We start from the raw sequence: 27,147 nt of genomic DNA on the forward strand, positions 1-27,147 counted from the left end.
CTTCTGTGTAGATAAACTTGGGCACATACTGTTGACATGTTTTGTAAGATTTTGTAAAAAACAAGTTTCTTTGATGTTAAAAATACAGCTGAATTTTTTGTGCATAATTATAATACAATATACAGAAAATATACAGCAATGTGCACAAATTCACTGCTATCTTAAGTACAAAACTGGTGTTTTAAGTCAACGTTTCATCCTGTAGATTACACCAGTCACAGACAGCTGCTGAAACATTTTGTATTTTTACAAAATGTTAATGCATATTGAATTTATTCATGATTTAGATCTGAAATGATCAATTTGGTAAATTTATTAATTGACCAACAACTATTCAGCAACAAGTTTGATCATTTATTATTTTTAAGTTATTTGTCATAATTCCTCTGTTTCATATTGTTATAAATTTATTATTTTTCTGACTGTTGGTCAGGCAACAGTCTGACTTTGGCTCTGTATACACTTCGCTATTTTTTAAAATTTTCTGGCATTTTATAGAAAGCGATTTGTTGTTAAATGTAAAAAATAATCAATCATGAAAAGAATGTTGATTGTAGCCTTTCCTGGGAAACTGTTTATTAAAATAAATATTTTAGAGCCTCTGTTGATTTTAATACATATTAAAACATTCAGTTGTGTCATTTTATACGGATACCTCTTAATACAAAATTCTTAAATAACAATTGTATCACTCAGAGCAAAGTGCTCATATCTCTCTCAATAAAATAGCTGATTTTATTTAAATAAAATATTCTTTACAAAACAAAACAAAAGTTGATGGATTAACAATGGTTGAATACAACATGTGTTTTACTTACATTGAGTTTTATAATAAACAGTATAAATAAAATAAATAAAAAATGTTACATATCAGTTATAAAACTTTGCAATGACAAGTCACAGGCCTGTAAAGCTTTGTCACTGTTCATTAACAGTTTCTGTACATATTAAAAAATCTCTAATGTTTAATCAATTAAAACTACAGCATTAAGTGCAATGATAAAGGTATCAACCTGAAAGAAACATGAACTAATATTTACTTTTCACTGTCTCCAGTATGCACTTTGTTCAGTTAATGCAGCATAATAATCAAGTAAAAGTGAAACTGACTTCAGGGTACATTTATGCATTCACACATAATATTAGAACACCTGAAGGCAAGAAGAGGTAGGCTATTTAAAAGGGTTTCATCTACATTAGTGTGTTCATACGACGGTGTGTGCGTTCAATGTGCTATAACATGGTGATTTCACTGGGTGGCAGGGTGAGTCGCCTCTCCCGCACGGACATCATGTTTTCCACCTGCATGGCAATGACTCGACACAACTCCAGGCCCTGTGGACAAACAGCACCAACGTGAGCACGGTAAACATAGCAACTCCACTGCATGTGATCATGGGATCATGTGTGGCCTCTGAAGAGTGTCCTTGTCTGTGTTTGCGTAATACCTGCTCCAGCTGTAGCTGAATGACCCGCTGTGTGTTCATGTCCCCCAGGGTGAGGTCTACATACGGGTAACTGGTTCCAGCAGTGGGCCTCTGGGTGCGGCTGGACTGCACCTCCACCAGGGGGACCACTGCCATCAGCTCCTGCACCAAAGAGACCAAGCATTATACACACATATATATATATATATAAAAAACACAAGCGTCTACAGAAGCTGCTACGCGACTCCTCATGTTTCAGTCACGATGAGCGGAGACGTTTGATGATACTGATACTCTTGAATGTGTGCAGATCTTTACGTGTGTGTTTTTGTGCAGGAAGTGGAGGCCGTGTTGGTTGACAGCAACGATGCAGGGGGCGTAGAAGGTGGTGGAGCTGCTGCTTTGGACGTAGAAGAACGAGGAGCCGAACATGGGGAATGCACTGATCAGCCCTACACGCACAAAGACACAGAATTTAGATTAAAGTTAGCGATTTTCACATTTTTATTCATGGACATTGGACAAAAAATACATATTTTAAAAGGTGCACTTCTCAGGTTTTACACATCGACTTCCCTTTATGCATCATGAGGAGTTGTAAAGTTGTAAATGTCTTCTGTGGCTCTGGAGGGGATTTCTCAAAATGACTCCGGTGATGTCATCACTATCATAGGCTGAGTTGCAATATAGGAAATATAGGATCTAGTGTTTTGAGGATTCTGTTGGATCTGTCTCTCAACATTATGGGAGAGCAAAACTAAATCACAGGAGCATCTCTTCAAGACAAAAATACTTTCTGTATTATTGCAATATCCTTAAAGAAGTGCAAATTTACACATTAACGTTTCAGCATTTCTTCTTCACATCTAAACGTCTGTTTCATGTCAATGTGAAGATTAATCCAATGATCGGTTGCGCTCTGCATTTCAACGTTGATTTTGGAAACAACACTTGACAAAAACTATCTAAACTTGAGGTTAAGTTAGAGCTTTTGACCATATCAAATTGGCAAAATTACAGATATAGTAATGGAGAAGGCCGGTCGTAGAAGGTTCAGTTGTTACCACGTGTAGAGAAAATATGTAAAAACCACTTTAGCCAAAATCAATATTTTCTTTTTACCTGTAGTGCCTTAATGTGAACAGGAGCGCTTACCCAGAAACTGTGCTCTGGCCTGGTGCGGGTTCAGGGTCTGCACTTGCTGCATGTGCTGCGTCACCATGGTAACCCACTGCTGGGGTGGCTGCTTCTTGAAGAGAGGTGTGGCGATGTACTCCGATAGTTCATGTCTGGAGGAGAGAAGAAGATAAACGGGAGTCTGCTTCACTCAGTGATTTCTCAACATTTCACGGGATGGTTTTACTCAGTGAGCTGTTTCTGTTCTGCTGTGTGTGTGTGTGTGTGTGTGTGTGTGTGTGTGTGTGTGTGTGTGTGTGTGTGTGTGTGTGTGTGTGTGTGTGTGTGTGTGTGTGTGTGTGTGTGTGTGTGGAGAAAAAGAGAGACCCTGAGCACTAAAGAACAACATTTTTTTCCAGTTGAGAAAAACAAGGTGTCACACACAATAAACTATTGATTGCTTTCTCTCCTCAACAATGAGTTTCATCCTGTGCGGTCGTTGAACATCAGTGCTGAGTGGAAAACGTACAAAAACATTGATTGCAGCTTTAGTGCGGCTGTAATGTAACAACTATCTTTGTTGTCCATATTAGACATAAATAACAAAATATAAAACATTTAACAACAACAACAACATGCCCGTAATTGCAATGTGCATCTCCAGTGAATGTGCTGAGACAGAAGCTCCGTTTAAGGTTGACAAACCTAAAATAATTAACTTGAAATTTATGCTAATTTCACTTTTATATTTTGGTCATGTTTAATGTTAAAATTAAATTGGATTGGTGGTAATAGGGGAACAGGGACGGTTAATTGCACCCTGAATTAATGGATAAACATTATTTAATCGCTCTAAAAGCATTAAAAAGAATCTGGAGGCTAATGAGAAGCCAAATAAAATAACTTCTTGAGCAAATTTTAAGCTTGGCGGAAGTGTTGGTGTGTGGATGTTTGTATAAATCTATATATATATATATATATAACCTTCTATATAAAAGCGTAACTATTTTTTAAAATATATTTTACCATTTTTTGTGTCTAAATGACTAATGTGGACACCAATTAAAAAAATTGGTCCAGTATTGAACGAGAACCCTGCAGACTAAACAAGGTGTAATGTAATCGTTTAGGGCAATTCCTCACCATAAATGCACATCCACTAAAAGTACAAATTTTTGCCACTGACAGCCTCCGATTTTTATTATTAGTGTCTGTCAACATTATGAAAGAACCTACGGAGAAATAAAACATTTTTCTTTCCGCTTTCCGCTTGATCATGTCTGTCTCTTATTGTGACATGTGAGTTGTATGGTGGAAACATGAGTGAGAGTCTGAGCAGAGTTTGTTGTAGCGGAGTTCAGAAAGTTAAGCTTAATGTTATTTTAAAGAATTTCAACCTCATGGATCAATATTTGGCTGATTTCGACAATATGAATGTGATGCGAGAGTGAACAGATGGACCGAATAAAGCAAAATCTATCGGAAAAACGTTATATTCCTCTGCAGGGTCCTTTCCATAATGTCAGTTATAATATCAATCTGAGCAGGTCAGTGGCAAAAACAAGCTCTTGTAATGGACGAACATTGACGGTGAAGAATCTTTTTATAAGTTAGTTCTGCTACACCCTCAACTGTAAAAATACGATTAACCCAGCAATGATATGATTGATTGAAGTAATTAACTAAATAAAACTAGAGGCGGTATTGTAAACATTGTTTGTTTTCTCACATGCTGGGGATGAAGAGGATGTCTTTGGCTCGGTGCTGCAGAGCTGCCAGTTTGGAGATCTGGTGGAACTGTTGATCGCTCACTTTTCCATGTGGAAGAACATTTAGCAGGCCTTTGCGGTAGTCAGGCAGGATCTGAATACACACAGAAACACACTCACATACACGTGCGCTGATGAATGTAACATAAACTGTGTGTATGTGAAACACAACCCGTCGTACCTGGTTGTAGTGCATGGCGACACAGAGCTCATTCTCAAACTTGAGCGGTTGAGTCCAGACGACTCGTCTGAACCAGAAGCTGTAGTTGGTGTCCACAACCTCGGCCTCTGTCGCCACATCCAGGATGTACTCGTGTTTGTTCAGAGGACGCACATTCTGACCTGAACACACCCACATACACATCTCATTTATTACCCCCAAAAATTGCAGAATTATCTAAAGAAAAAGTTCAAACTACGCAGTTAAATAATATTTTGTCATTATGAAGGATTTGTTTATCCAATCAGAATCTGACAAGTTCTAGCAAACACTAGTTAAAATCCAATACAAACAACTGACATAAACACCCTGAAGAGTCAGGCTTATACTTGTATAGCCACATGTTGTGTGACCTGCTGTGCTTTTGAATGGCACACCAGTGACAGCAGCTGCCAGCTGTTGTCATGTGGAGATATTTAATGCTACAGGAGGAGAGGATACAACAACAGAATTCAAAGAGTCCCACGTCAACGCTTCAGGGAGCAAATTCAGCGGTGGAGCTTTCGGCGCCGAAAACTTATTAAGACCGCAGCAGCAGGAGCAGTTAGCAAAGGAGTATGACAAAAGTTGTGCACAGCAACAAGAACCATAACAAAAGCTGCTTCTGCATTTTATCAGAAACAAAACAAACTAATAAAACAGATTATGCCTCGTTAGGAACAATGTATATATCCATAAATGATGTTAGTGTTTGACAATTTGTGCATCATGATTTTAAATACATCAATATAGATACACAGTGTGCAAATGAATGGATCTGCTTCACTGACACTGACCAGAAGACTGACTTTGTGCATTAATGCAATGTTTCATGTGTGTTTGTGTGTGAGAATACGAGCTCACCTCTATTGGTGACTAAAAATATGGCATATTCTTCCATGGCCTCCAGTTTGTGCAAACCCATCTCATAACACAGCTCCTCAATCACCTCCAGGGCAACCTTAAAAACACAACAATGTTAAAACACGAGCAAGGATATCCCAGCCGTCTCCTTGTAGACCCCGGTGGTGCTGAGCTGCTCACTGAACACTTACGGAGCACGTTTTCATTTTCACATGACGTTCAATGCCTCCAGGAAACAGAATCAGCTGACGTTTTGAACTACGTCCCGCCTGAGGAAGCATAAACACACGCTCATATAGTTCATACTGTACATACACAGGACATGTTAGACTATTGTCAGGACCTTAACACACATAAACCCTTCATATATCTCTAGGAGTGCAGGGTAACTTTATTTAAGTCCAGCTTTTATGTGCTGTGCAACTTTAAGATAATTGTGCTTTACCTTAAGATTTTACATAAAAAATAGAGCATCCGCTTAGAAGATATGATTTATCACATTATAAATTAAACTACACAGAACTTCCTAAGGTAGTTAAACCTTAAGGAAGGTTAGTTTTCTTTCTGTCTCTTTTGACATTTTGACTTCCCTACTCTCAGATACTCAGCCAAAAGCCCAGTGGTTCCTAAATAAATCTTTAAAAACAATTTAATTAATGTATTTTTGGGGGTTATTTTCAGGCTACAGTGGCCACGTTAATTGTAATGAATGAAAACGACACACAGTGCAACAATATGTCTCCTTAATGTGTTTTTAATAGTTTTTTGGACAGCAATGGAGCTCTGTGGCACTGAGGAATTAGCTGTGGATAAACAGACATTATCTTTTTTTATTTTCATGAGATTTGTTAACAAGAAAAAAAATAGAATATCATTGGCCTTGTCCTTGTCCTACCGCATTAACGTGCAGCTTATATCAATGAAGTTAACACTATAACATAATATATACAATAGGATAGATGTAAATGAGGCTGTTCTGCATAATAAGCAGCTTTTCTCTTTGCTGCTTATACTACTTCTACTTGGATCAAGGCAGACATCTATCAGTTATGGAGTATCTGAATACTTCCTCCACCACTGTGGATAGAACAAATAAAGCACTGACCATCACGGCCTTCAGCTCCATGCTGTTGGGTGGAACAATGCGGCCTCCGTACTGGAACGTCTTCTTCAGGTTTTGCTCGCACGCTTTGGCGATGCCTAGCACATTGATGGAACATTACATACTGGTGGCGTTGCTAACGTGCACAGCAGATTTGTTCTCTTGGTGATTGTGTGTGTTTTATTACCCTGATACTGCACACCGGCACTGCGAGAAGCCTGCTGCAGGTTCTTCAGCAGGAAGGGCTTGAGGACTTCAGAGCAGCGATGGAAAGCGGTCAGGATGTACAGCAGCCTCCAGCCTCGTTGGCAACTATCACTGTACCACACGAGAGAGAGCACGGACACACACGGAGGATGGAGGATTACAGGCCAAGTGGAGAAAGACGAGCCGCAGTGTGGGTCGGTTTGTTGCGTGTACGTTGTTAACGTGGGAAAGCGGACTTACGGTTTGGAGCTGGTGTTAGATGTAAGCTGTTTGAGGAGCTGGCAGTAAGCCTCATCCCTCATCAAGGTGAACTCTCCTATGAGCTGAGGGGAGGACCACACACACACACACGCACACGCACACACACACACACACACACACACACACACACACACACATTAGCAAACATTAGCAAACCGTCAAAGAAAAGAGTAGTAGCCTTAGAGAGAAAAAAAACAGTGTGTATTTACCTTGAGGACATTGTTGACCACTTCCTGTTCCGTCAATCCCCTTGATGGAGAGTCACCCATGAAACGCATCACCGCTACACAAATTACACAACCAGGACACAAACACACTCACAGGTCAACAATCATTTAAGTATCTAGTAGCTTATTTTGTAGAGAAATCCAGCAATTAAGAACTTAAAATCTGATACACGTCTCATTTAAACAGAGTATGAATCGGAGCACAGGCGTAATAAGAGAAATGTAATAAGATGATGTAATTAGAGCAGAGATGAGAGAAGGTGAGAACTTACCCAGGAAGAGATCAGCTGCCACTCTGTTCATGGCTTGATCCGTAAACTCTATCAGAGACTCAGTCAGAGGAGTCTGCAGAGGAGAAAGAGTGTCATATGATCAACTCATTACACCCCAACACAACATACAGAAGATATATTTTACGAGAGTACTCTAAGTTATAGCGAGGAGAAAGGCACCTTGGAGAACTTGATCATTTCAGTGGGCTCTCTGGAGTCTCTGTTCTTGCTTTTGCTCTTCAGGGAATCTCTGAGAACACAAATCAGCCACAAAGTGCAGCATTTAGATTTAAACGGTGTTGGAAGAAGTACAGAGATAATGTACTTCAGTAAAAGTTGCAATACCACTGTATGAATAAAAGTCCTGCATTCAAAATTCAATTCAATAAAGGTACAGAAGTATATGGGACAAAATGTATTCACATATACTCATTATGCAGATTGGTGTGTCAATGTTTAGTATTTTCTTATTCAATCATTATTACTGATGTAAAAATACTTAAATATTGCAGCTGGTTCAGGTGGAGCTGATTTTAGTTACTTGACATGCCTTTGGGCATCATATTTTTTTAAACGAATGATGTGTTTTGTATGTAAAATTAAATAAGTACCTAGTAATTATAGTTATTAAATGAATGTAGTGGAACAAAAACTACAATGTGTCACTAAAAAATGTAGTGGTAGTAGTATAAAGTGTCATACAGTAGAGTATGCAGGCTCCAAAATTCTACTTCAAAAGTTTAGTACTTGAGTAAATGTATTTAGCTACTTTCCATCACTTGATTTAAAATGGTCAATGTTGTGTGAGGCTTTTCTGTGTGTTTGTGAGGATTCCAGTGTGTGTTAACTTTCCCGTGTCTCACCCCTTCCCGCTGGTTCGCTGTCTGAAGAACTTCTTGGCGAACTCCAACATGTCATATTTACTGTCCTGCAGAGCCCTCTCATCCAGATCTCCGTCAGAAAAGCCGTCAAGGGAAATCTTCTGAAAATCAAAGACGGTCAGTGAAAAAAACAATCTGACACTCAAGTCAGTTTGACAGACAGATTAAAAGAAACGTATGTGAGAATGTGTGCCTTGTGAACCTCAATCGTTTGATCTATCTCATGCGCAGCCATGGTGGACGCCACGGCAACAGCGATGGCTGAGGACACTGCAAACTGTCCCGCTCCTCCTCGGGGCTCGGCCTTGCGGTCCAGCGGCAGCGACAGGAAGTCAGGAGGAGCGACGGGATGGACGCAGTCAGCCGGGAACGAACCGGAGCGACCGAACACGGCACCAAACTTCCAACCTGATAAACACATGGATCAGAGAGATTACAACACACAGACGCACACACATGAGTGCTCTGAGCCTCTAAACAACCTGCCTCTCTGCTGTGAGGCCTGATCTCTATCTGCCTTTTCCTCTAACAGCAGGTCAGCCTTTCATTCACCCAAGTCAGATCTGTATCTGCATGCTTCTCGCTCTCATTTAGAAGACTGAACTCTCGCCTGCGGCAATGCTGATAACCTGGCACAAACTGCAGCCTTTGGTCTAATTATAGATACTATACACATGGGGACCTCTGTCACTCGTATTGACTTACATTAATCCCCCGCAGGGTTACCCTAACATTTGCAAAACCACACCGCAACAATGCATCAAATGAAAGGGACCACTCATAGTGATGAATCCACAGAGAATAACACCTGACGCTGCAGTTCATCTCGGCTTTTAGTGTCTTTCAGCTCCTTGTTTTGGTACACTTTCATTCTTTTTCATCATCTTAATTTACAGCAGCAGCACGTAATGTGTACCATGATAAAGCTCTGATAATCTCACTGGACGCTGCCTGCTCAGCACCAAACAGCAGACAGATGAAGTTAGCAACTAGCTGGTGAATATAGTGAATATAGTTTAGACTTTTTTCATTCAGATGTTTGTGGAGACAGAGCTAAGAGTAGAGGAAATATTGGACTCATATTGATAAGGTGGCAAGAAACAAAACTCCAAATAAAAGCTAGTGTTGCTCTGTATCTGCTGGATGTGAACATATGCAAATGTTTGCTAACATGTTGGCATATCAAATTTATATGTTGATAATATGCCAGTGCTGTATTTACAATATTTACGTTTAAGGGGAGACACTACGTGAACTATGATGAATATGGTTAAATTTATTACAGTTTTCTGAAACTTATGTTAAATTATGCAAATGAGGCATTATCTAATGTTGACTTTAGGGGAATTTAGGAGAAATCTTCAGACGCAAATAGACAGTGTAGTAAAAAACAACATAAATGTGTATTTTGAATGTATTTGTCCCACTAGTCTGAAAAAAGATGGAAGCAAACAGCCCAAAATCTAACATTTAGTGCATGAAAAATGATGTTTTTGCCTGCAGTGTCTCACCTTAAGTGGGGACCAGCTGTTTGTCCCCACAATGTGAATTACGGTAAATATCCACAAACACAAGCTGTCCTCCTCACACTGCCTGAGGCTTTAACACTTAATGAAAAATTTAACGTGTTATCTTACATTAACATTTTATATTATTAGTTCATACCTTTAGAAATGAAGCCTTTTTACCAAATCAAACATGAGGACAGATCTCGTCGGATTGAATGGTGGAGGACGGATCCAAATTCAGGAAACCTGTCCATTGTGTGCTATGTGAGGCTCATTTAAGAACGGTTTTAAAGTCCAAATGTCAGAGCCCAAAGAAAAACAATTATTGTGTCACAGTAAATAAAAACAATGAAAAAGTTTGTTTTTTTGTTTTTTATCTATTAAGCAACTGAATGACGTGACCTCAACTCATCTGTGTTCATTTTTTTCGCCCTCAAGAAATGAATCAATGAATCAATATTTTTCAAATTGCATCACCCTCTTCCATCTGAAACATAATTTTCTGATACAATATTGTATTCAGAGAGTGCTGTGGGCAACATCACAGCACCTATTTCTCTCTGGTGATACTATCAAGCCTCCGGGGGACACAGTCCAGGTTAGGAAATCTCTCAAAGCTGTCAGTTTGAATTGCAGCCTTGTTTATTTTTTGGACCTTGGCCATGATGCTAACATTTGGTTACCACGTAAAAAAGGTGAAGTTTTTTAGATCTAATTTTGCTGAAAATAAAAATGTTATGAACACTCACCAAAGTCCTGAGTTTCTCTTTTCAGATCCTCCAAAAACACCACCTTCTTCCTCACCACACAGCCGTAGCTGTAACCTGGAGAATCACACACACAGACACACACGGTTGGATCATAGATTCACTTGTTAGGTAACATGATTTCTATTACATACACTGTTGTGTCTCACCCTTCTCCAGCCCGTCCATAACCTGCAGCCTGATGACGTCGCCTTTGTGAAAACTAAGCATCAAGCGGTCGTCCGTCACAAAGTTTCGCTCTGCAATCACGTAATCTGAGTCCTGCAAGGAAGAAAGAAAATAAAACACAAGTGGATACTCTCACACTGTTACTGTCATGGGGTCATTAATGTAAAATCATGACTTCAGCAGCCCCACAGACTACTTAAATCCTTTGCCCATCATGTGTTAGCTGAAACTGTTTTCAGGTTAATGGTTTTGGCTGAGCTGGAAACAAAAAAATAAAACATAATAAATGTATTTTATCAACAAATGTTTTTGACAGCGTTGAATGTACAACGTTATTTCTGGAGAGCATTCAAACTCTGAGTGGTCCTCATTCCAACTGCAGCCATTATAACCATTCAAATACAGACTGGACACAACAGGTGTGTGTGTGTGTGGTGTGTGTGTGTGTGTGTGTGTGTGTGTGTGTGTGTGTGTGTGTGTGTGTGTGTGTGTGTGTGTGTGTGTGTGTGTGTGCTGTACCTTTTTGATCTCATTGATGAAGGTGTCTACGAGATGTTTGACTTGCAGTGCCTTGGCTGAGAACAGGATCAGCTTCTCGTTGGTCAGATTGAACTCCAGCATGTTTTCAGACGGGATGGTTACAAACAGGATGTCTGCGTAGCTGAAACAAATACAGAGAAAAAGCTCTCAACTGTTATATGAAACAAAGCTAGAGAAACGGTAGAAAGTAAAAAAGTTATCAAATATGAATAATAATGAAATACTATAATGAATAAAAACAGAATTTGAGAATAGAAAATACAATTCTACCTACATGCTAAATGTACTTCATTTCTAATGACAATCCATTGTTTCCCTTTTATGCAGATTATTTGTTGCCATTGATGCCATTTTGTTATAAAGCTGTTTTGTTTTTTACCATATTTTGATCCGGTATGAATGATGATCTTATCTTTTGTGTTTATGTTTTGAGCTGCAGGCTTGAACAAAAAACTGCTCCTTGACTGATATTGGCTTCTCTCAGATATAGTGCTATCAGGGTATATCCTGTCTGATAATTAAAAAGATTTGGCAAACATAAACTCTCAAATTTGGTTATTATATAGCCTTCAAAATATAGTACATGTCAGGCTAGTCAATCTTCTCCTGAATAGTAAGAAATAAACAGAGGAAAGTCCAGATAATTAGGAACAATTTTATATAGAGTCTGACTTTTAAAACACACATATCTGAAAACTCCAAACAAGATAAAAGTAATGGCAATAAGAATTTGCAAACAAGGATATTAAAAACTGCACATACGTGTAGGGTCGTAGGACTCTGAAGTAGTCTGGAGCTGCAGCGCTGCTTTTTACCGTCTTCAACAGCTTTATACCGCTGTGGGACACCGACAACACCTGAACACCTGTTCCTACACTACCCTGCACACACACACACACACACACACACACACACACACACACACACACACACACACACACACACACACACACACACACAGACACACACACACACACACACACAGAAGTTCAATAAAAATGAAAATATCACACACATTATTATCCTCTCAGGATTTACCGCCTCACCGATGCGGGGAACAGACGGGAGAAGTATATTTCCCAGGTTTCCCTGGCAGCTGACACGATTGCTTTCTTCACGTGCTCCTCCACCGGATCCATATTCTGTTTAACCCCATGTTTAGCTGTCATTCACACAAACAGACACATGAACTCATGAGTGTCAACGAGACGTGTTTGGATTAAAAGCACACGGTTTTAAGGAAATGTCTGTGGGAAGAACAGACCAAAAAGAGCCTTCATCTTCTGCCTTTCATCCCTGGTGATGCGAACACAGGCCTCTGACAGAGTGTCGTTCACGATCTGCAGGAGACAACGGAGGAGAAGGGATGTGATGTTAGAAATAATTTAGTTTGATCTGTCTATGATTTTTTGAGTGAAATTGCAGAGAGGTAAAAAAAGATTGAACATTCAAACACGTGCATATAGTATCTGCTGATGCTACATCCATTCATCCGGCATTAATTAAACCAATTACCTGTTTGAAAATGAGGTCCAGCACCAGAGGATTGTTGAAGCTGTCTTTTGGATAAAAAACCTGGAAAAGCAAAAAAAATACTCACAAAAGAATAGCGTGCAAAAATTATGACAGTGGATCACGATGTTTGCGTTTTAGGTTTTTGTCTAAGATCTCACCTCCTTCCTGAGGTACAATCTCCAGGGAACATTGGTGTAGGTGTAGTGCTCCTCGTTGGTTCTCCGATGAAGCTGTGTCTGGACGGTTTCAGTCTCTACAGGAAGCTCTCGAGAAACTGCACCAAAATACGTCACGTTACGCTTCAAGTTTCACTTTATTTAATGTTCTTATTCCAACAAAACTGTATTCAGTAAGCGTGTTGATGATCTGCTGCTGTCTTGCTTTAGGACAGTTTGAGTATTTCATCGTTCTGATATTGATGTCATCTTGTTTACAGAAATTCAAATGCTTTAAGGTCAAGGGCCCACGGTGAGTGGAGTTGTGGTGTTGTGCTTGGCTCTCCTTGGTTAGAGGTTGGTAACTCCTGAACTAGCGAGTGCTTAACCTTAGATGCGTTGTATCTGCATGACTTAAGCATATAATCAGGTTCACATTCTTAGTTGTCAGATTATTATAAAGATGATTTAGTTAACAGGTAGATTAGTTCATGACATAGATACAGAAGTAGTTATAATAACCAGAATTTTTGATTAACTGCACCAGGTTGATTCATGACCACTAGAACGCTGAACAGAAGATAAAACACAAATCAAAGAAAAGACTGCAAGCATATTTAAACAATGTAGGTTAAATGTACAACTTTCTAAAATTGCTTTGAAGATGTCTCTAGGGCTTTCAATGAATATTCCTAATTTTAATATTGAATTCTGCAATCGTGTAAAGAAAAAGCAGCACAAGTATGGTCCCCTGCACTGAATCCAATGCATGATGGGAGTCACACAACATCACCTTCAATGCATTTCAATTAAATGAGAACTCAGCCGCAGAGAGAGACACGATGTGCAAAAATAGTTATTTGTAAAGTTCAAAGATATGTGTTTTTTAAAGAATATCTATTCGACCCTAATTTTAGGAAAAAAATGGACTAAACTGGAAAGCGCAACAAGATACCGTTACCTCTGCAAAGTGATGCAGGCTTGTCTGTAATAGAATAAGTGGATGAGTATAAACTTTGAGTACCTGGAGGAGGTTTGGGGAGAGGACGAGCAGGAGCTTTTGTCTTCGTGCTCTTGGTGGGTTTAAATCCCGCCTCCTTCATTGCTGACGCAGATGGTGGGGGGGCAGCAGGACGTTTGTGCTGGACAGACACAAAAACGTTTCCTTGCATGACTCACTTCAAGTGTTTAAATATCGCTCTGATTGCAGTCTGTGTATTCTTGCATGTGTGTGTGTGTGTGTGTGTGTGTGTGTGTGTGTGTGTGTGTGTGTGTGTGTGTGTGTGTGTGTGTGTGTGTGTGTACCTGTGGAGCAGGAGGGTTGTCCATCTGCGGTTTGAGGATCTGTAAAGCTTCATCACGAGCGGTTTGCTTCTTCTTAAACTTCCCCTCTGGTCTCCTAAATACATCCACACAGTGTTGACGTCACACATCACATGTTTGAAGGTTTTTTTCAAGAACAAATGTAGGTCTGTGTGTTTGTGCTTATTGTGTTTGCTTACTGCAAGCAATAACATCCAGGCTGGTATTTGTTGGTGGTTTGTTGGGGCCTGGGCTTTACAGTATGGGACTGGAGATAGCATCAACTGCTGTCCTGTATTTACAAGCTCAAATGTGTGTGTTTGTGTGTGTGTTTATGAGACCTCACCTCTTCTCAGATGGCAGATGGTCTCTCAGATGGCAGTGTCTCCCGGTGGAGGGGGGGAGTTGTACCTTTTGATGATGTCTTTAAAAAAACATTAGAAACCATGTTAGAATTATGTAGATTACTCTTTATATTTTCGTTTATTGTTTCAAATCCAAATACCAACCAAGGTGTCTGTTAGAAATAAATAAATAAATAAATAAATAAATGCATCGATTATATAATCATTTACAATTCAGTTTTTCTGTATAAACCTGCAGCATCAACAATTTGAAGAGTTTAAATTCAGATGCCTTGTATGTCTTGGCTGGGGACGAGGTACTCTGAATTCCGAGCCGAGTACTTCACCACCTCTCCAGCAGGGGGTGGAGGAGACGTCACCACTGGTGCTAAAGCAACACACACACACACACACACACACACACACACACACACACACACACACACACACACACACACACACACACACACACACACACACACACACACACACACACACACACACACACACACACACACACACACACACACACACACACACACAAAAAAACAATGAAGAAAACAGCTGATAAGGAGAGATGCTCTCTTGTCTAAAGCTCTCTCAGAGATGAGTTTTAGTTAAAGTGGCTGAAGGGACTTTTCTCTCTCTCTCTCTCTCATCTCTCTCTCTCTCTCTCTCTCTCTCTCTCTCTCTCTCTCTTACCAAACTTTCTGACTGGTGTGTCCTTGTTGATGGGGACGCCCGGAGCCTTCCTCCGAGAGACGCTGTCCTCACCTGACTGAACCTGAACAGGCCACACAGAGAGGACAGAGAGTTTGCATCAGGGCTTTGCAGACATCAAAAAGGGACATTATACTGGACTGTTTGATTGCGGCACATTTATTTTCTTACATATAGTATAAATGTGTGATCTGCAATTCCACATGGTTGTTTTTATTTTGTCAACATCCTTTTATGCAAGGGTTGTTGTGGTGTTTTAAATGTTCCTGTGAAGTTCGGTGGAAAAATGTATTTAGTGTTGCATTGAACTGCACCCAAATGTTCCAAAACTAGAATCATTAAAATGGTTAAACCTTTGAATTACAGACAGACAACTCATGTGACTGAAAAATATGAATTAAAAAAATAGAATCATTGCCTTCAGCTGAAAGAGCCACACCTGCATTGACCCCTCAGACCAGCTTTACTTCTGATTGGACATTTCTGATGGGAGATTTCGCTTCCCACTGACCGATTTTAAACTTTAAACTTCCATTCAGTGAAGTAAATAAAGGTTATAAGAATGCTTGCTTCCCCCTTTCATCCAGCTTCTGCTCATCATCCTGACTACACAGTTCTTAATCTTATTGCAAACAAACCACTCACTTTTTTCCTAAAAATAAAACTGCATCTCCTTTTGTGGATGCAACTTTTCCTGAGGATGCGTTGCTTGTTGTTGTTTGAGTTTAAAACAACAACTTTAACATCTTTCATGAATTTTAAAAGTGCTGTTTATGTCACTTTGGACTGTTACCTCACATGTCTCAGAGTTACTGACCCGTGCTGCAGCGTTCCCTTTGGGCTGCGTCGGCTCAGTTTTGTAAGTTTTGGTGGAGCTCGGCTGAGGCTGAGGCCGAGCTGCGGGCTCCGCCGGAGGCCGAGCTGGGGGCGGATAGGGATGCCTGGGCGGGATGTCTGCTGCAGTGTAGGGAGTTGGAGTGAAGTTGGCGTAGGGGCTGGGCGGGATGTTGGCGTAGGGACTCTGGGGTATGACGGCGTAGGGGCTGGAGGGGGCGTACGGGCTGGGAGGGTGGTGGAGCAGGGGGCTCGTGGGAGGGCTCATGATCGGGGAGGTGGGGGGCTCGTCACCGGGCTGCCCATGATGGCCATGGCCTGCATGGTCATCTGCTGGGCCTGAGAGAACAAGACGATGACGCGTTTATTCCAAAGAAAGAGCGCTGGAACAAATAAACAGACGCGGATCCAGACGGAGGGTTTACCATGATGACGGCCTGCTGGTTCACGATCGCCTGCTGCTGCTGGGCCAAAACAGCCTGCTGGGCATCTGGAGGAGAGAGGAGGAGAGACACAGTCAACAGGAAGGGAGGGATGACAATTTCAGTTTTGTTTTTCTTCTCATATTTCTCTTCACACTTGATACGAACCAGGTGCTACAGGTGCCACGGCAGCAACAGGAGGCGACATCACGCCTCCCACGGGAAGGACTCTCACAGCTGTGGACACACAAACACACGCACACACGCACGCACGCACACAGCAAATTTCAGATTTGAAGTCTGTCTGTTTTATTACAAACGCTAATGATTTATTGAGATATTGAGGTTCTTCCAGTGTGTGACAGTATGAGACTATGAATCTGTCCAAATGACTCCGTATTTATTTTACAGTGCACTTCATCTACTGTCTGCTACTTTATTTGAGTGCCTGAAGTGAGGGTAAAATTTTACGCTGTGTAGAGAAAGCCATCACAAATTCATACAATGTAACAAAGTTCAAAGTCCACAGCATGTGCACTACTTTCTGCTCACAGTCACATTATATAATGTGTTGATAAATGGGAAAAATTCAAGTTGTGCGTTGCTACATTTGTTCGTGAAATAGTTAAAAACTAAAGAAGGGAGTGATTTTGGACAGAGCCTGTGTTTTTCACTGACCCCCAGGTGGAGGTGGGGGGCCGGTTGACTGCCCTTGCTGTTGCCATCCAGCTCCAACTCCCCCAGCCCCCTTCATCCTGCTGGACAGTCCAGCAGCTGATTCCACCTCCTGTGAGGACAGACAGACAGAGTTTAGAACTGAACGTTCGTTTACAACATGAACGCATAAGAAAAAAAAGAATGCAGTTTAAGAAATACCAATCAAAAATCCTATCCTGTGAGTATCACATATTCTGAACAGGGCTGGTTTCAAACCGATATAGCAGTATATTGACTGATATATCAGCACTGACGTATATGATGGCTGATAAGAATCAATATTTCATTCAGGGTTGTTTTTCCTATCCACTTGCACTTTAAGGTTTCCTCTATAGGATTTCAATTCACACCTTATTTCCTTTTAGTTTGGAGAGTGTGATTTACGTTTCAAATGTATTCTCATGATAATCTACCCAAGAACCTCGTTGTCACTGGGTTGGGTCATTTTTGTAAAAAGTTAAATGAAATCTTAAGTCAAGAGGTAAAACTAGCATGGTGTACATTTTGTTATACTTTGTCATTTGCAAAGGGTATAATTTCAAGTGTAAATTTAAAAAAGAAATACAATCGCAAGATATTGCAGTACAGCAATGCCACTGACATATGTAACATAATAATCAAATATAAAATGTGGGGCAATTTTAAACAACATCAATTAATATAAGTATTAACCTTAGTTGGGCTACAATCCGTAATATATCTGTAATGTCTGGTCATATTTGTTATCCTGTTGCTTTGATCAGATTAACATCTACATTTTGCTAGTTTCAATTTTTTATTTAGGCAAGGTTATGGACACCTTTTTTTTTGTTAAAGGACAAAGGGTATTTGTAGAATTTCATATGTATCTTCCTTAAAGTATGGTATTCAAAAAAAGTTATATGTGATATTAATACTGAAACTCTAGTATTGTATCAAAACATTGGCGAACCAACCCATTTCTCTACAGCTGATCTGTGGGTTCAGAATGCTCAAAAGGAAATCACTAAAAATACTATAATCAGTGAAGGTTTGGGGGCCATGAGGAGGCGTTAACACATCATGAAAGTGGTGCATTTAGAAATATTTTCCATTTTTTTTACAGTGACTCTGGTTTCCCATTGAAATCCAGGCTGAATACACCTGCTGTCGCCTTTGATCGAGCAATCTACAAACCTTTCAGAGCCGCCTTTAAAGCCAACAGGTGAAATGATGGATACCAAAACATAGATATTCCTTTAACCAGTGCATTTGTTAGTGTGGCTATCAATAGGAGTGCTGGAGAAACATACAAAGAGATTAAAAAATAACTCATTATGTAATCAGAGCACTATTTGACCGTCCTATCAGAGGATTCCCGCTTTGATGTGAGCAGCCGCTTCCATCAGAAATCAGCGGCTGACCCATAAATCCACAGGAGTGTGTGTGTGTAGGCCATGTCTCATTAAATAGTAAGCCCTTCATTTGCCAGAGTGTCAGTTCCTCGTAAGCAGATCCCTGCGTTGCCTGGGTGGGAAACCACCGTGGCGATCTAGTCGCTGCGACAGTTACGGTAACTGGGTAACGTAATAGGTGGCTGGGCCGGAGAGGTCTGTAGAACACATCTGATACATGCTAATTCCTGTCAGCCACATCCGATAGCACGGCTAACATTCACCACGTCCCAGCTGAAGACTGATAGATCCAACATGGCCAGCATTCACTGCACCGTCGCCTGGACTAAATACGTACCGATTTAACTCGATTTAACTTTAACTACAACTGTAGTTTTAATAACAGGGACATTTGTGGTACGCAGTCAATCATAAAGGAGCTGACATAGGTGTTGTATTAATCTGCTAAATATACACAACTAGAAGCCTGAAGCATTAAAGAGAAGTCATATAGTTTATAACTTTTTGTGTTTACAGATGCAAACGGCAAACCAGCATTTGGTCCGTACTACTTAAAAACACAAATGTGACCAGGGACACTTTTACTACATAATCTACTGCACTGTGCCCGGAAATAAACATTGAGACTCTGGATTACAGACAAAGCACCTTATTAAAATGAATGGCTGAAAATGATTACGAGACTAATTTCTTATTTCATAAATCTGTTGCTGAGAAGGCTGAAAAACTGGTTTCCAGACTCAGATCAGTAGAAACCACTCCATCTGTACTGTTCATATGTTTACTGACAAACTTTGTCATGTAATTGCTATTCAGAGCTTATTTTAATGAAAAGAAGCACCAACCCTTCCTTTTATTTATTCTATAATGGTATTATTGTATTTTTTTGTTTATAAATATACATGCTTTTAAATCTATATTTTTATCTATTTACAAATTTTCTTTTTCGCTACCTTTGTTATGCCAAAAAAGTTCAATAAGAAAAGGAAACCAGGCAATGTCCTTAATACTTATCATGACATAGGGTCACTTTTCAGAGCTCTACATGACCTGTTCAGTAACCAACAGTGGAAGTGTGTCAGTGTGAGTTATGCGACTTACTCCAGTTCCCTCAGACAGAACAGGGTCAAACAGGCTGTCGAGATAACGATCCATCCCTCTCTGAGGCTCCAGGTCTGTGAGGACGAGAGGACACACTTCACTCCACTGTAATCAAAATCAGTGTGTGTTAGTGCTCATGTGTTTTATGTTTAAAGGTTTACCTTGTCCATCAGAGCCAGGTAAGACTGAAGACATGAAATCATCCTTCATGTCAAACCCACCGCCCAACAGGCTTCTATAAAACAAGAAAAAAAAAATAATGATCTGTACTTCATCAGTACTTAAACCGAGCAGCGATGGAAGATTTACTCCAAACCTTTACTTAAATTATTTTATAAATATGATCTTCAAAATGTACTTAAAGTATCAAAAATAAAAGCACTTGGCCCCTTTGTCTGATGAATAATTTAATATATTAAATTATTAGATTGTTAATATGAATGCAAAAGTAATGTTTAACTTTTTGCTGGTTGAGGTGGAGCTAGTTCTAACTACTTTATATACAGTTAGGTAGTTTAGTCCAGTGGTCGAGTCCCATCGAAAGGGTCTGGAGATAAACCTGAGATTTATAGGAAAGAATATAGAAAATCAAAGTTCTGCAACAAAAACTTTTTTGTTTTTGTTTTGGTGATGACCTCTTTGGGCTTCAAACTATTATTCAAATGAAACCAACTGAGAAGTTTAAATGGGATTTAAATGTTTTTTATAATCTTATCATATGTTTCTTGTGTAAAATCAAAAAAGTAAGTAGTAACTACAGCTGTCAGATAAATGTAGTAGAGTAAAAAGTAGAATACATCCCTATTTATATAGTACCATAAAATAGACGCACTCAAGTGAAAAATGCAAATACAAAAACTGTACTTTTTAAAGTATAAAGCTAAGTGAATGTCTATCTTACATGCTGGCGTTGCGCCGCACTCTGGTTGGTTCCTGTGCAGAGATGATGAAGTAGCTGCTGTGTTTGGGGAAGTCAGCAGGAAGCTCCAGGTCCGACATCAAGTCCAGAACGTAGTCCGAGCCCTCCAGCTCCACCCACTGAGCCGGCTCCTTCAGCAGCACCGACCAGCCACGACGACCGTCCACCACGCCCCTAAACACACACACACACACACACATAAAATAAAATATTCTCACAAACATAATGCAAAAGTTCAATCTAAACATATCAGTAATCCAATCGATATATTTAGTGTCTATGTTTCACAGTAGGACGGTACCTGTGTTGTAAGATGTCTTTGGCCATTTCTTCTCCTGTTGTCCAGGAGTGTAGAGGACACAGGAAGGACACGCCTGGAGGAGAAATGACAGCAGTTACTCAACAAAACTTACCAGTTTTTTCTCATCTTCTAATTCATTAAAGGGATGGTTGGGATGTTTTTAGGTAGGTTTGTATGAGCTACTTATCCATAGTTAGAGTTTTACCTCACTAGATGGTGGTTGGATCAGCCCCAGTTTGGAGAAACATAAAGGAGTACCAGCACAGGAAGACATAAATGTTCTGCTGAGGACGAGGTCAGCGGCAAAACGTATTTTAGACACATGAAAAAGTCAATATCCATTTAAGTATACAATGTATTTACAATATTTTCAGAGCTTTACCTTGCTGAAGGTAACTGAGGCTGTTATTTCCATCTACGCTTTCTTCAAAGGCACAAGACTCCTTGGCTAAAAACAGTCATTTTACCTTGCAGAACACAGAAGTTGCTGGTCTATCTACCGCTGCCTTGTTAGTTTGTTTGTGATATTGTGTGACTTTGGTGGATCTGAGCTAACACTCAAAAACACCAAAGTCACACAATGACACAAACAAACTAACTGATCAAGGCAGCGGCAGCCCAGCAACTCCTGCGTTCAGAAACTTTGTGTCTGTTGGCTTTGAAGAAAGCTTAGATAACAGCTTCAGTTCCCTGTAGGAGAAGGGCTGTCTGACAACAAATTAAAGCTGTGAGAATATTCTAACTATAGCGTATACGTAAACTGATATTGATTGTTTGATAGGTTTTGCTGCTGCCCCTCGTCTACAGCAGTACATTTCTTTGCTCTCGTACTTGTACTTCTGTCTGTTTCTTCAACCTCGGTAGAAATTTCCCTTTAAGAGCCGTTTCCATCAGGTTATGAAATAGTTCCTCTACTGTATCACTCAAACAGAGTAGCACTCTCCCCTTTCTGCCTATGCAGATTTACACAGACACCAGCATCAACAAACAGACACAAACAAAGCCAGAGAACTAAATTGGCTATCAGGTGTAGTCTAATCCTCAGTAGGCTTGCCAAAAGGCCAGAGGACAGATTAGCTGGATGAGAGGAGGAAATGAGAGACAGATAACTCTTCCGTGATGGATAGTGCACACACTGACTGAGCTCAGGTGAAAAAAATAAACTCTAACAGAAAGGTATAAGGTTGCGTCAACGAGAGGGAGTCAAAAACAATAGGTTTGAAATTCGTAATAAACATTACTTTGACATTGACACATATTGCTGGTCTGTTTATATAATTATCTGCATATTTAGGTGTTTTGCAGTGTTGCAGCCTTTGATTTAGACATAACACTAATTCATTCAAGGAAAAAAAAAAACATTTCTTTAGACAAACGCAATGAAAAAGCATATTCAAATAAAACAATCTCTGTTGCAGGAGAGCAGGAAGTTACACACAAGCATCCTGTTTCTGAATTATCAACACATTTACAGCTCTGTTTAATTACATTTTATCCATTTTATTTAATCAGTTTTTTCTTTACTAGGGATGCAGATGGTGGTGCAGTGCTTTTCTCAAGGGCACTTCACCACAAACTGTTGTGTAAAGTGATCTCCTCCATCTGAAATTTACAACTAGATCTGAATATAAAACCAGTTAAATTCCCCTCTTGGCTAAACGTGACGTGAGTGTTTTCTCACCGTCGAAACAGTGTATGTGCAGAACGGTGTGAGCTCTCTTGCGATTGGCGGTCCACTCCAGCAGACAGGGTGGGTACGTCCGGACATACTCCGGCCCGACATTCAGCCGCTGCAGAGCTTGAAGCAGACGGTGCTGACACACACAATCATAGCCCTCTGGCCCGTAGTCAGACACAAACCTACAACAACAACGACGACGAGGACAAAGAGAGATGAAAACTGGCAAACAGGTAGGGAAATCATGTACAAAGAGCACAGAATACAAGGTCATAAATGTACTGTGTAACTATTGCGTAGCCGTTTCCATGTACGGTAAACATATTTCACTGTTTGATGGTGTTTCTTACTTCAGCAGGAACTTGGCCAGCCTTTGAGAGGGCAGGAAGGCAGAGAGACAGGAGGACAGGAGGAGCCAACCACGCTCTGAGTTCAAAATGTTAGGATTCCTCCACACCTGATGGAGGAGAGGAGACAGTAGACAGATAATGTGCAACAATAGTGAAAGATTCTGTCTTGTTTTGGGCATTAATTTCTTCTCCAGTGGCTAGGAGAATGAGATGGGCCTCACCTGATTGGCTACCTGAGCGAGGATCTCATCTCGGAGGCTCGGATTGGAAAGTCCTCTCTGGATGATGTAATTCCCAAACAGATTCTCCTGAGCCCCATTCAAGTTTGGGTCACCCATAAATCTTAGTATCTATCAAAAGCAAAGGCATTTAAAACACACACTGTAACCTCAGAAGTCAAATTACACATAAAGAGGTTACAAAGCTTTCTCAGAGGCCCTCGCTGCTTAAAATATGTGGATATATGTTACTGAGAGAATAGTCAGAATCATTGATTTTTTGATGTGTTGAAGTATGAACAGTACTGTACACATGGTTACGATGTGTATGTAAGGTTAAGATTTGAACATTTCACAGGAAGGCCACCAAAAATATTACTACCAAAGTTTCTAAGAGGTTTAAACCAATGAAATATGAAAAAAATACTTCTGCACACATTACAAGTTTGTTAGTTGTGTCATACAGACATACAATCCCAAATGGCTTATCATGTATTTTAGAATGCTGAGTTTAAGCTTCAGGACATGTTCATTTGTCTGTGTGGTGTGATTTCCTAACATAAATCTGATAAGCAGCTGACTTCAAGATCCTGGATTCTGGAGTTTCCCAGTAGCATGTGAATGCAACATGTACCAGAATGAAAACGTTCAGAGCTCCTTGTTTAAGCTCCTCCTCCATTCGAATCAGTGAACTCTCCAGCGGGGCTGTCAGCATCCCAAACATTGGCTCCTATAACACACGCACACACACATAATAAAAACACACAAAAACAAACACACACAGTGATTACAATTGATTATACACTGTGACTGTAAACGTAGTTACATGGATGGAGCTCTGCAGCAACACTGTCCTCGGTCCAATCAAGTTTACCAAGGTCAATTTATTTACGTGTAGATGTGTGTGTGTGTTTACTGTGTGTGTGTTTTCTGTGTGTGTGTGTGTGTGTGTGTGTGTGTGTGTGTGTGTGTGTGTGTGTGTGTGTGTGTGTGTGTGCTTACCCTAAATATGGCTCGGATGTAGTGTGTCATGAGGTAGTTGTTGATATCCAGGGGCAGGGTCAGCTGGGGGTCAACCTGAACCTTTGGAGCCTGGACCACCGCCAGGCAGTCAGAATGCAGCTCTCCACCACCTGCACACACACACACACACACACACACACACACACACACACACACACACACACACACACACACACACACACACACACACACACACACACATTATTTCATGACACCGACCAATTGCAGATCAGTGTTCATATACATACATATATCTATATCTATATATCTATATAGATATAGATAGATATAGATATGTATATACACGTATGTAAGTGATAGTGACCATGTCCTGGTTTGTCCTTGAATTTCAAGCTGGGTGTCCCAAGTCCCGACGAAAACACGTTATAAAAACATAAACAACGCTGAATTCTACACTGATTTGTCTATAGAAAATACTTATAAAAACATAAACAACGCTGAATTCAACACTGATTTGTCTATAGAGTCTATGGTCTGCTAGAGGATACTGGTCCATCAATCAATTTGATTTTCTTTGTCGTTGTCAAGGCTGTTGCTATGATGCTTGATCATTCTGATCTTTATGACAGAACCTGTCAGTACACTAAAGTTTTGAGCTGTCAGTTTTTTATCCAAGCAAGAAAGATTTTTAAGATAAACGGGTAAGAACTCCAGAAGTCCGTTGCGGTTCCTTCTGTATACAAATCGCGGATATCTGGCAGTAAAAATGCGGGTGTGTTCTGCTAAGAACACACTGCAGTAAAAAGAGAACATTTTGGGTCGAGCTCAGAGGAAATGCTGATATAATAGCTAATATTTTTGGAAGGCCAGATAGCAATATACAACAGCAAGATTACCCTGCGTGCATATACGCAAACATTATGCATACATGCATGAAAGTGCGCTACACTTGAGGGTCCCGGTCTGAGAGAGAGTTTAAAAGTGTGTGTGTGTGTGTGTGTGTGTGTGTGTGTGTGTGTGTGTGTGTGTGTGTGTGCACCTGAGGCCGCCTGTAGCAGAACTGCCAGCTCAGCAGGGATCAGCAGCGTCGTCACATTCACCACCTCTCTGTTGATGCGATCCTACACACATCACAAACACACACACACATTCAACATTTATATTACACACCGATGCTACGTCTTCACCTGTTTCTCAAAGTGTGCGTCTGCTCCGTCTCGGACACTTTCACCTCATTTCACACCCTCACTCACCTCCTCTGCCTTCCTTGCAGGCTCCACCACTGTCTGACAGAAAGACAACAGCATCACACTTCACACATTTGTTCATGTTTTTAAGAATGTTTTTAAAAAAAACCCACAAATACTGAAATTGTCAGAGACACAGCGTGCATACCCTCATGTAACGCTGGCGGTTGACGATGAGCAGCACGGTGGAGCGGAGCCTGATGAGGTACTTCCTCCTCAGAGCAAACTTCTTTCTGTTCAGGAAAAGGGATAACAATGGAAGATGGATTATTGATAGAGAGACAGATAAAGACGTCTTTTATTACAATGTCAGTCACTTCAATTAGAACAGACAGCACCATTTGTGAACATTTGTATTAATGGCACTTATAGAGTTAGTTGTAGTTCATGTGCATGATGGGTAATTTCCCTAAATTCATCAAAGCGTGACCAGCAATGATACTTCAGTGACCTGAAGTATCATTACGGACTCAAAATGTCTGACCTTGCTTTTATTGCAATTTTAGTGTCCTCATTGAGCGAGTAAGTTCATTTTTACCCATTCAAATAAATTGTCAGAGTGGCAGTGAGGGAGAAATCTATCACCGTTGACGGACGAGCACGGCCTGAATCCTCTAAACCCTGTCTGCTCAGATGAAAGACAAAAAGAAGCAGGTTGTCTGTGATAAGCTTTGACCTATTTGGCTCTCTGAAACCAAACACTAAAGTCTAAATTGCCTAGCTGAAGACAGAAACCCCAGCTTGAATCAGGACTGGGTACTGCCCGTTAAAGACAGCTTGCGCTTTAGAGGCTCGACTTCCAGGAGGAGACTGATGAAACTAGTGGCTTTCAAACTGAGCTCTGGAACCAAGGATGTATTTAAAAAGTTTAAAAGTTTTTTTCTTTATTTCTACATGTAATGGGAAAAACTTTGCAATGATAATCAAATAAAACAATAATAATACGATAATAAAAAACCTTCTTTATTCAAGCTGTCCACCACTCTGTGCAGCCTAAACGTATGCTATGAGGGGGCGAGGTTATTTTTCTCATGTTCTATTGAATGTAAGTGGATGTTGACTTCAGGTGAGCATTACCTGGCCAGGTAGCCTCTGCAGCGAGTTTCAAACAGGATCACACGTCGCTGCAGCTTGGCAAAATTCTTTCGGATGAAACATGCTCGAGTGTATCTCTGCAGCGTCATGGCGGCGATGTTGAGCAGGCGGTCACGCTTCCCCTCCAACAGCTGATACAGCTCCTCTTTCAGGAAAATCTAACACACACACACACAGATGTCAGTATCACAGTATTTATTTCTTATGTTTGATTTATTTGACCTTATGTTGTACATGTGTATGTTACAGAGAGAGCTCACCTTGCTGACACCCAGCTGATACGAGCCGTTCTTGACCGGACCGAGCCTGTGGAGCATGTGGACACAGTTTTCTCCGTCTGCTGGTGGAGGATCCGTCAGGCAGAGCAGGGCTTTGTACCTGTGTTTTACCACGCATACATTTAAAATGACAATCCAATATGAATTCTGGAGTAAATGTGAATGAGACTCAGTGAGATCCAAAGCTGCAACATGTGTTTTACTGTAACTGACTGTGTGAAGGCAAAACTTATTATTGACTGAGAATCTACCCAGTGTGAGGCTGTTTATGATTTTGAGTTTTGGT

The 27,147-nt window shown here is 40.4% G+C and overlaps 1 protein-coding gene across 1 annotated transcript in view; it reads right to left on the reverse strand.

The window, feature by feature from the left end:
• Positions 1-1,090: 1,090 nt before the first annotated feature.
• The window catches only part of myo15ab (myosin XVAb), a 44,820-nt gene continuing 18,763 nt past the window's right edge, over positions 1,091-27,147 (reverse strand). Inside the window, 49 exon segments of the mRNA XM_054604186.1 lie at positions 1,091-1,335; positions 1,449-1,589; positions 1,746-1,879; positions 2,583-2,716; positions 4,273-4,406; positions 4,494-4,654; positions 5,376-5,472; positions 5,567-5,644; positions 6,481-6,575; positions 6,665-6,795; positions 6,925-7,007; positions 7,155-7,228; positions 7,445-7,517; positions 7,625-7,694; positions 8,308-8,426; positions 8,528-8,733; positions 10,583-10,657; positions 10,750-10,861; positions 11,288-11,429; positions 12,071-12,189; positions 12,355-12,470; positions 12,573-12,648; positions 12,824-12,883; positions 12,982-13,097; positions 14,003-14,120; positions 14,284-14,377; positions 14,627-14,643; positions 14,646-14,704; positions 14,917-15,012; positions 15,327-15,408; positions 16,162-16,466; positions 16,469-16,517; positions 16,604-16,668; positions 16,769-16,837; positions 17,279-17,387; positions 19,792-19,865; positions 19,953-20,026; positions 20,693-20,884; positions 21,012-21,084; positions 22,693-22,871; positions 23,040-23,146; positions 23,261-23,389; positions 23,892-23,987; positions 24,260-24,390; positions 25,281-25,362; positions 25,495-25,527; positions 25,637-25,721; positions 26,566-26,741; positions 26,844-26,961. Of these exon segments, the coding sequence (XP_054460161.1) occupies positions 1,234-1,335; positions 1,449-1,589; positions 1,746-1,879; positions 2,583-2,716; positions 4,273-4,406; positions 4,494-4,654; positions 5,376-5,472; positions 5,567-5,644; positions 6,481-6,575; positions 6,665-6,795; positions 6,925-7,007; positions 7,155-7,228; positions 7,445-7,517; positions 7,625-7,694; positions 8,308-8,426; positions 8,528-8,733; positions 10,583-10,657; positions 10,750-10,861; positions 11,288-11,429; positions 12,071-12,189; positions 12,355-12,470; positions 12,573-12,648; positions 12,824-12,883; positions 12,982-13,097; positions 14,003-14,120; positions 14,284-14,377; positions 14,627-14,643; positions 14,646-14,704; positions 14,917-15,012; positions 15,327-15,408; positions 16,162-16,466; positions 16,469-16,517; positions 16,604-16,668; positions 16,769-16,837; positions 17,279-17,387; positions 19,792-19,865; positions 19,953-20,026; positions 20,693-20,884; positions 21,012-21,084; positions 22,693-22,871; positions 23,040-23,146; positions 23,261-23,389; positions 23,892-23,987; positions 24,260-24,390; positions 25,281-25,362; positions 25,495-25,527; positions 25,637-25,721; positions 26,566-26,741; positions 26,844-26,961 (5,260 nt within the window). The 3' untranslated portion in view covers positions 1,091-1,233.

Source organism: Anoplopoma fimbria, chromosome 9 (genome assembly GCF_027596085.1).
Source record: "Anoplopoma fimbria isolate UVic2021 breed Golden Eagle Sablefish chromosome 9, Afim_UVic_2022, whole genome shotgun sequence".
Taxonomy (NCBI): Eukaryota; Metazoa; Chordata; class Actinopteri; order Perciformes; family Anoplopomatidae; genus Anoplopoma; species Anoplopoma fimbria.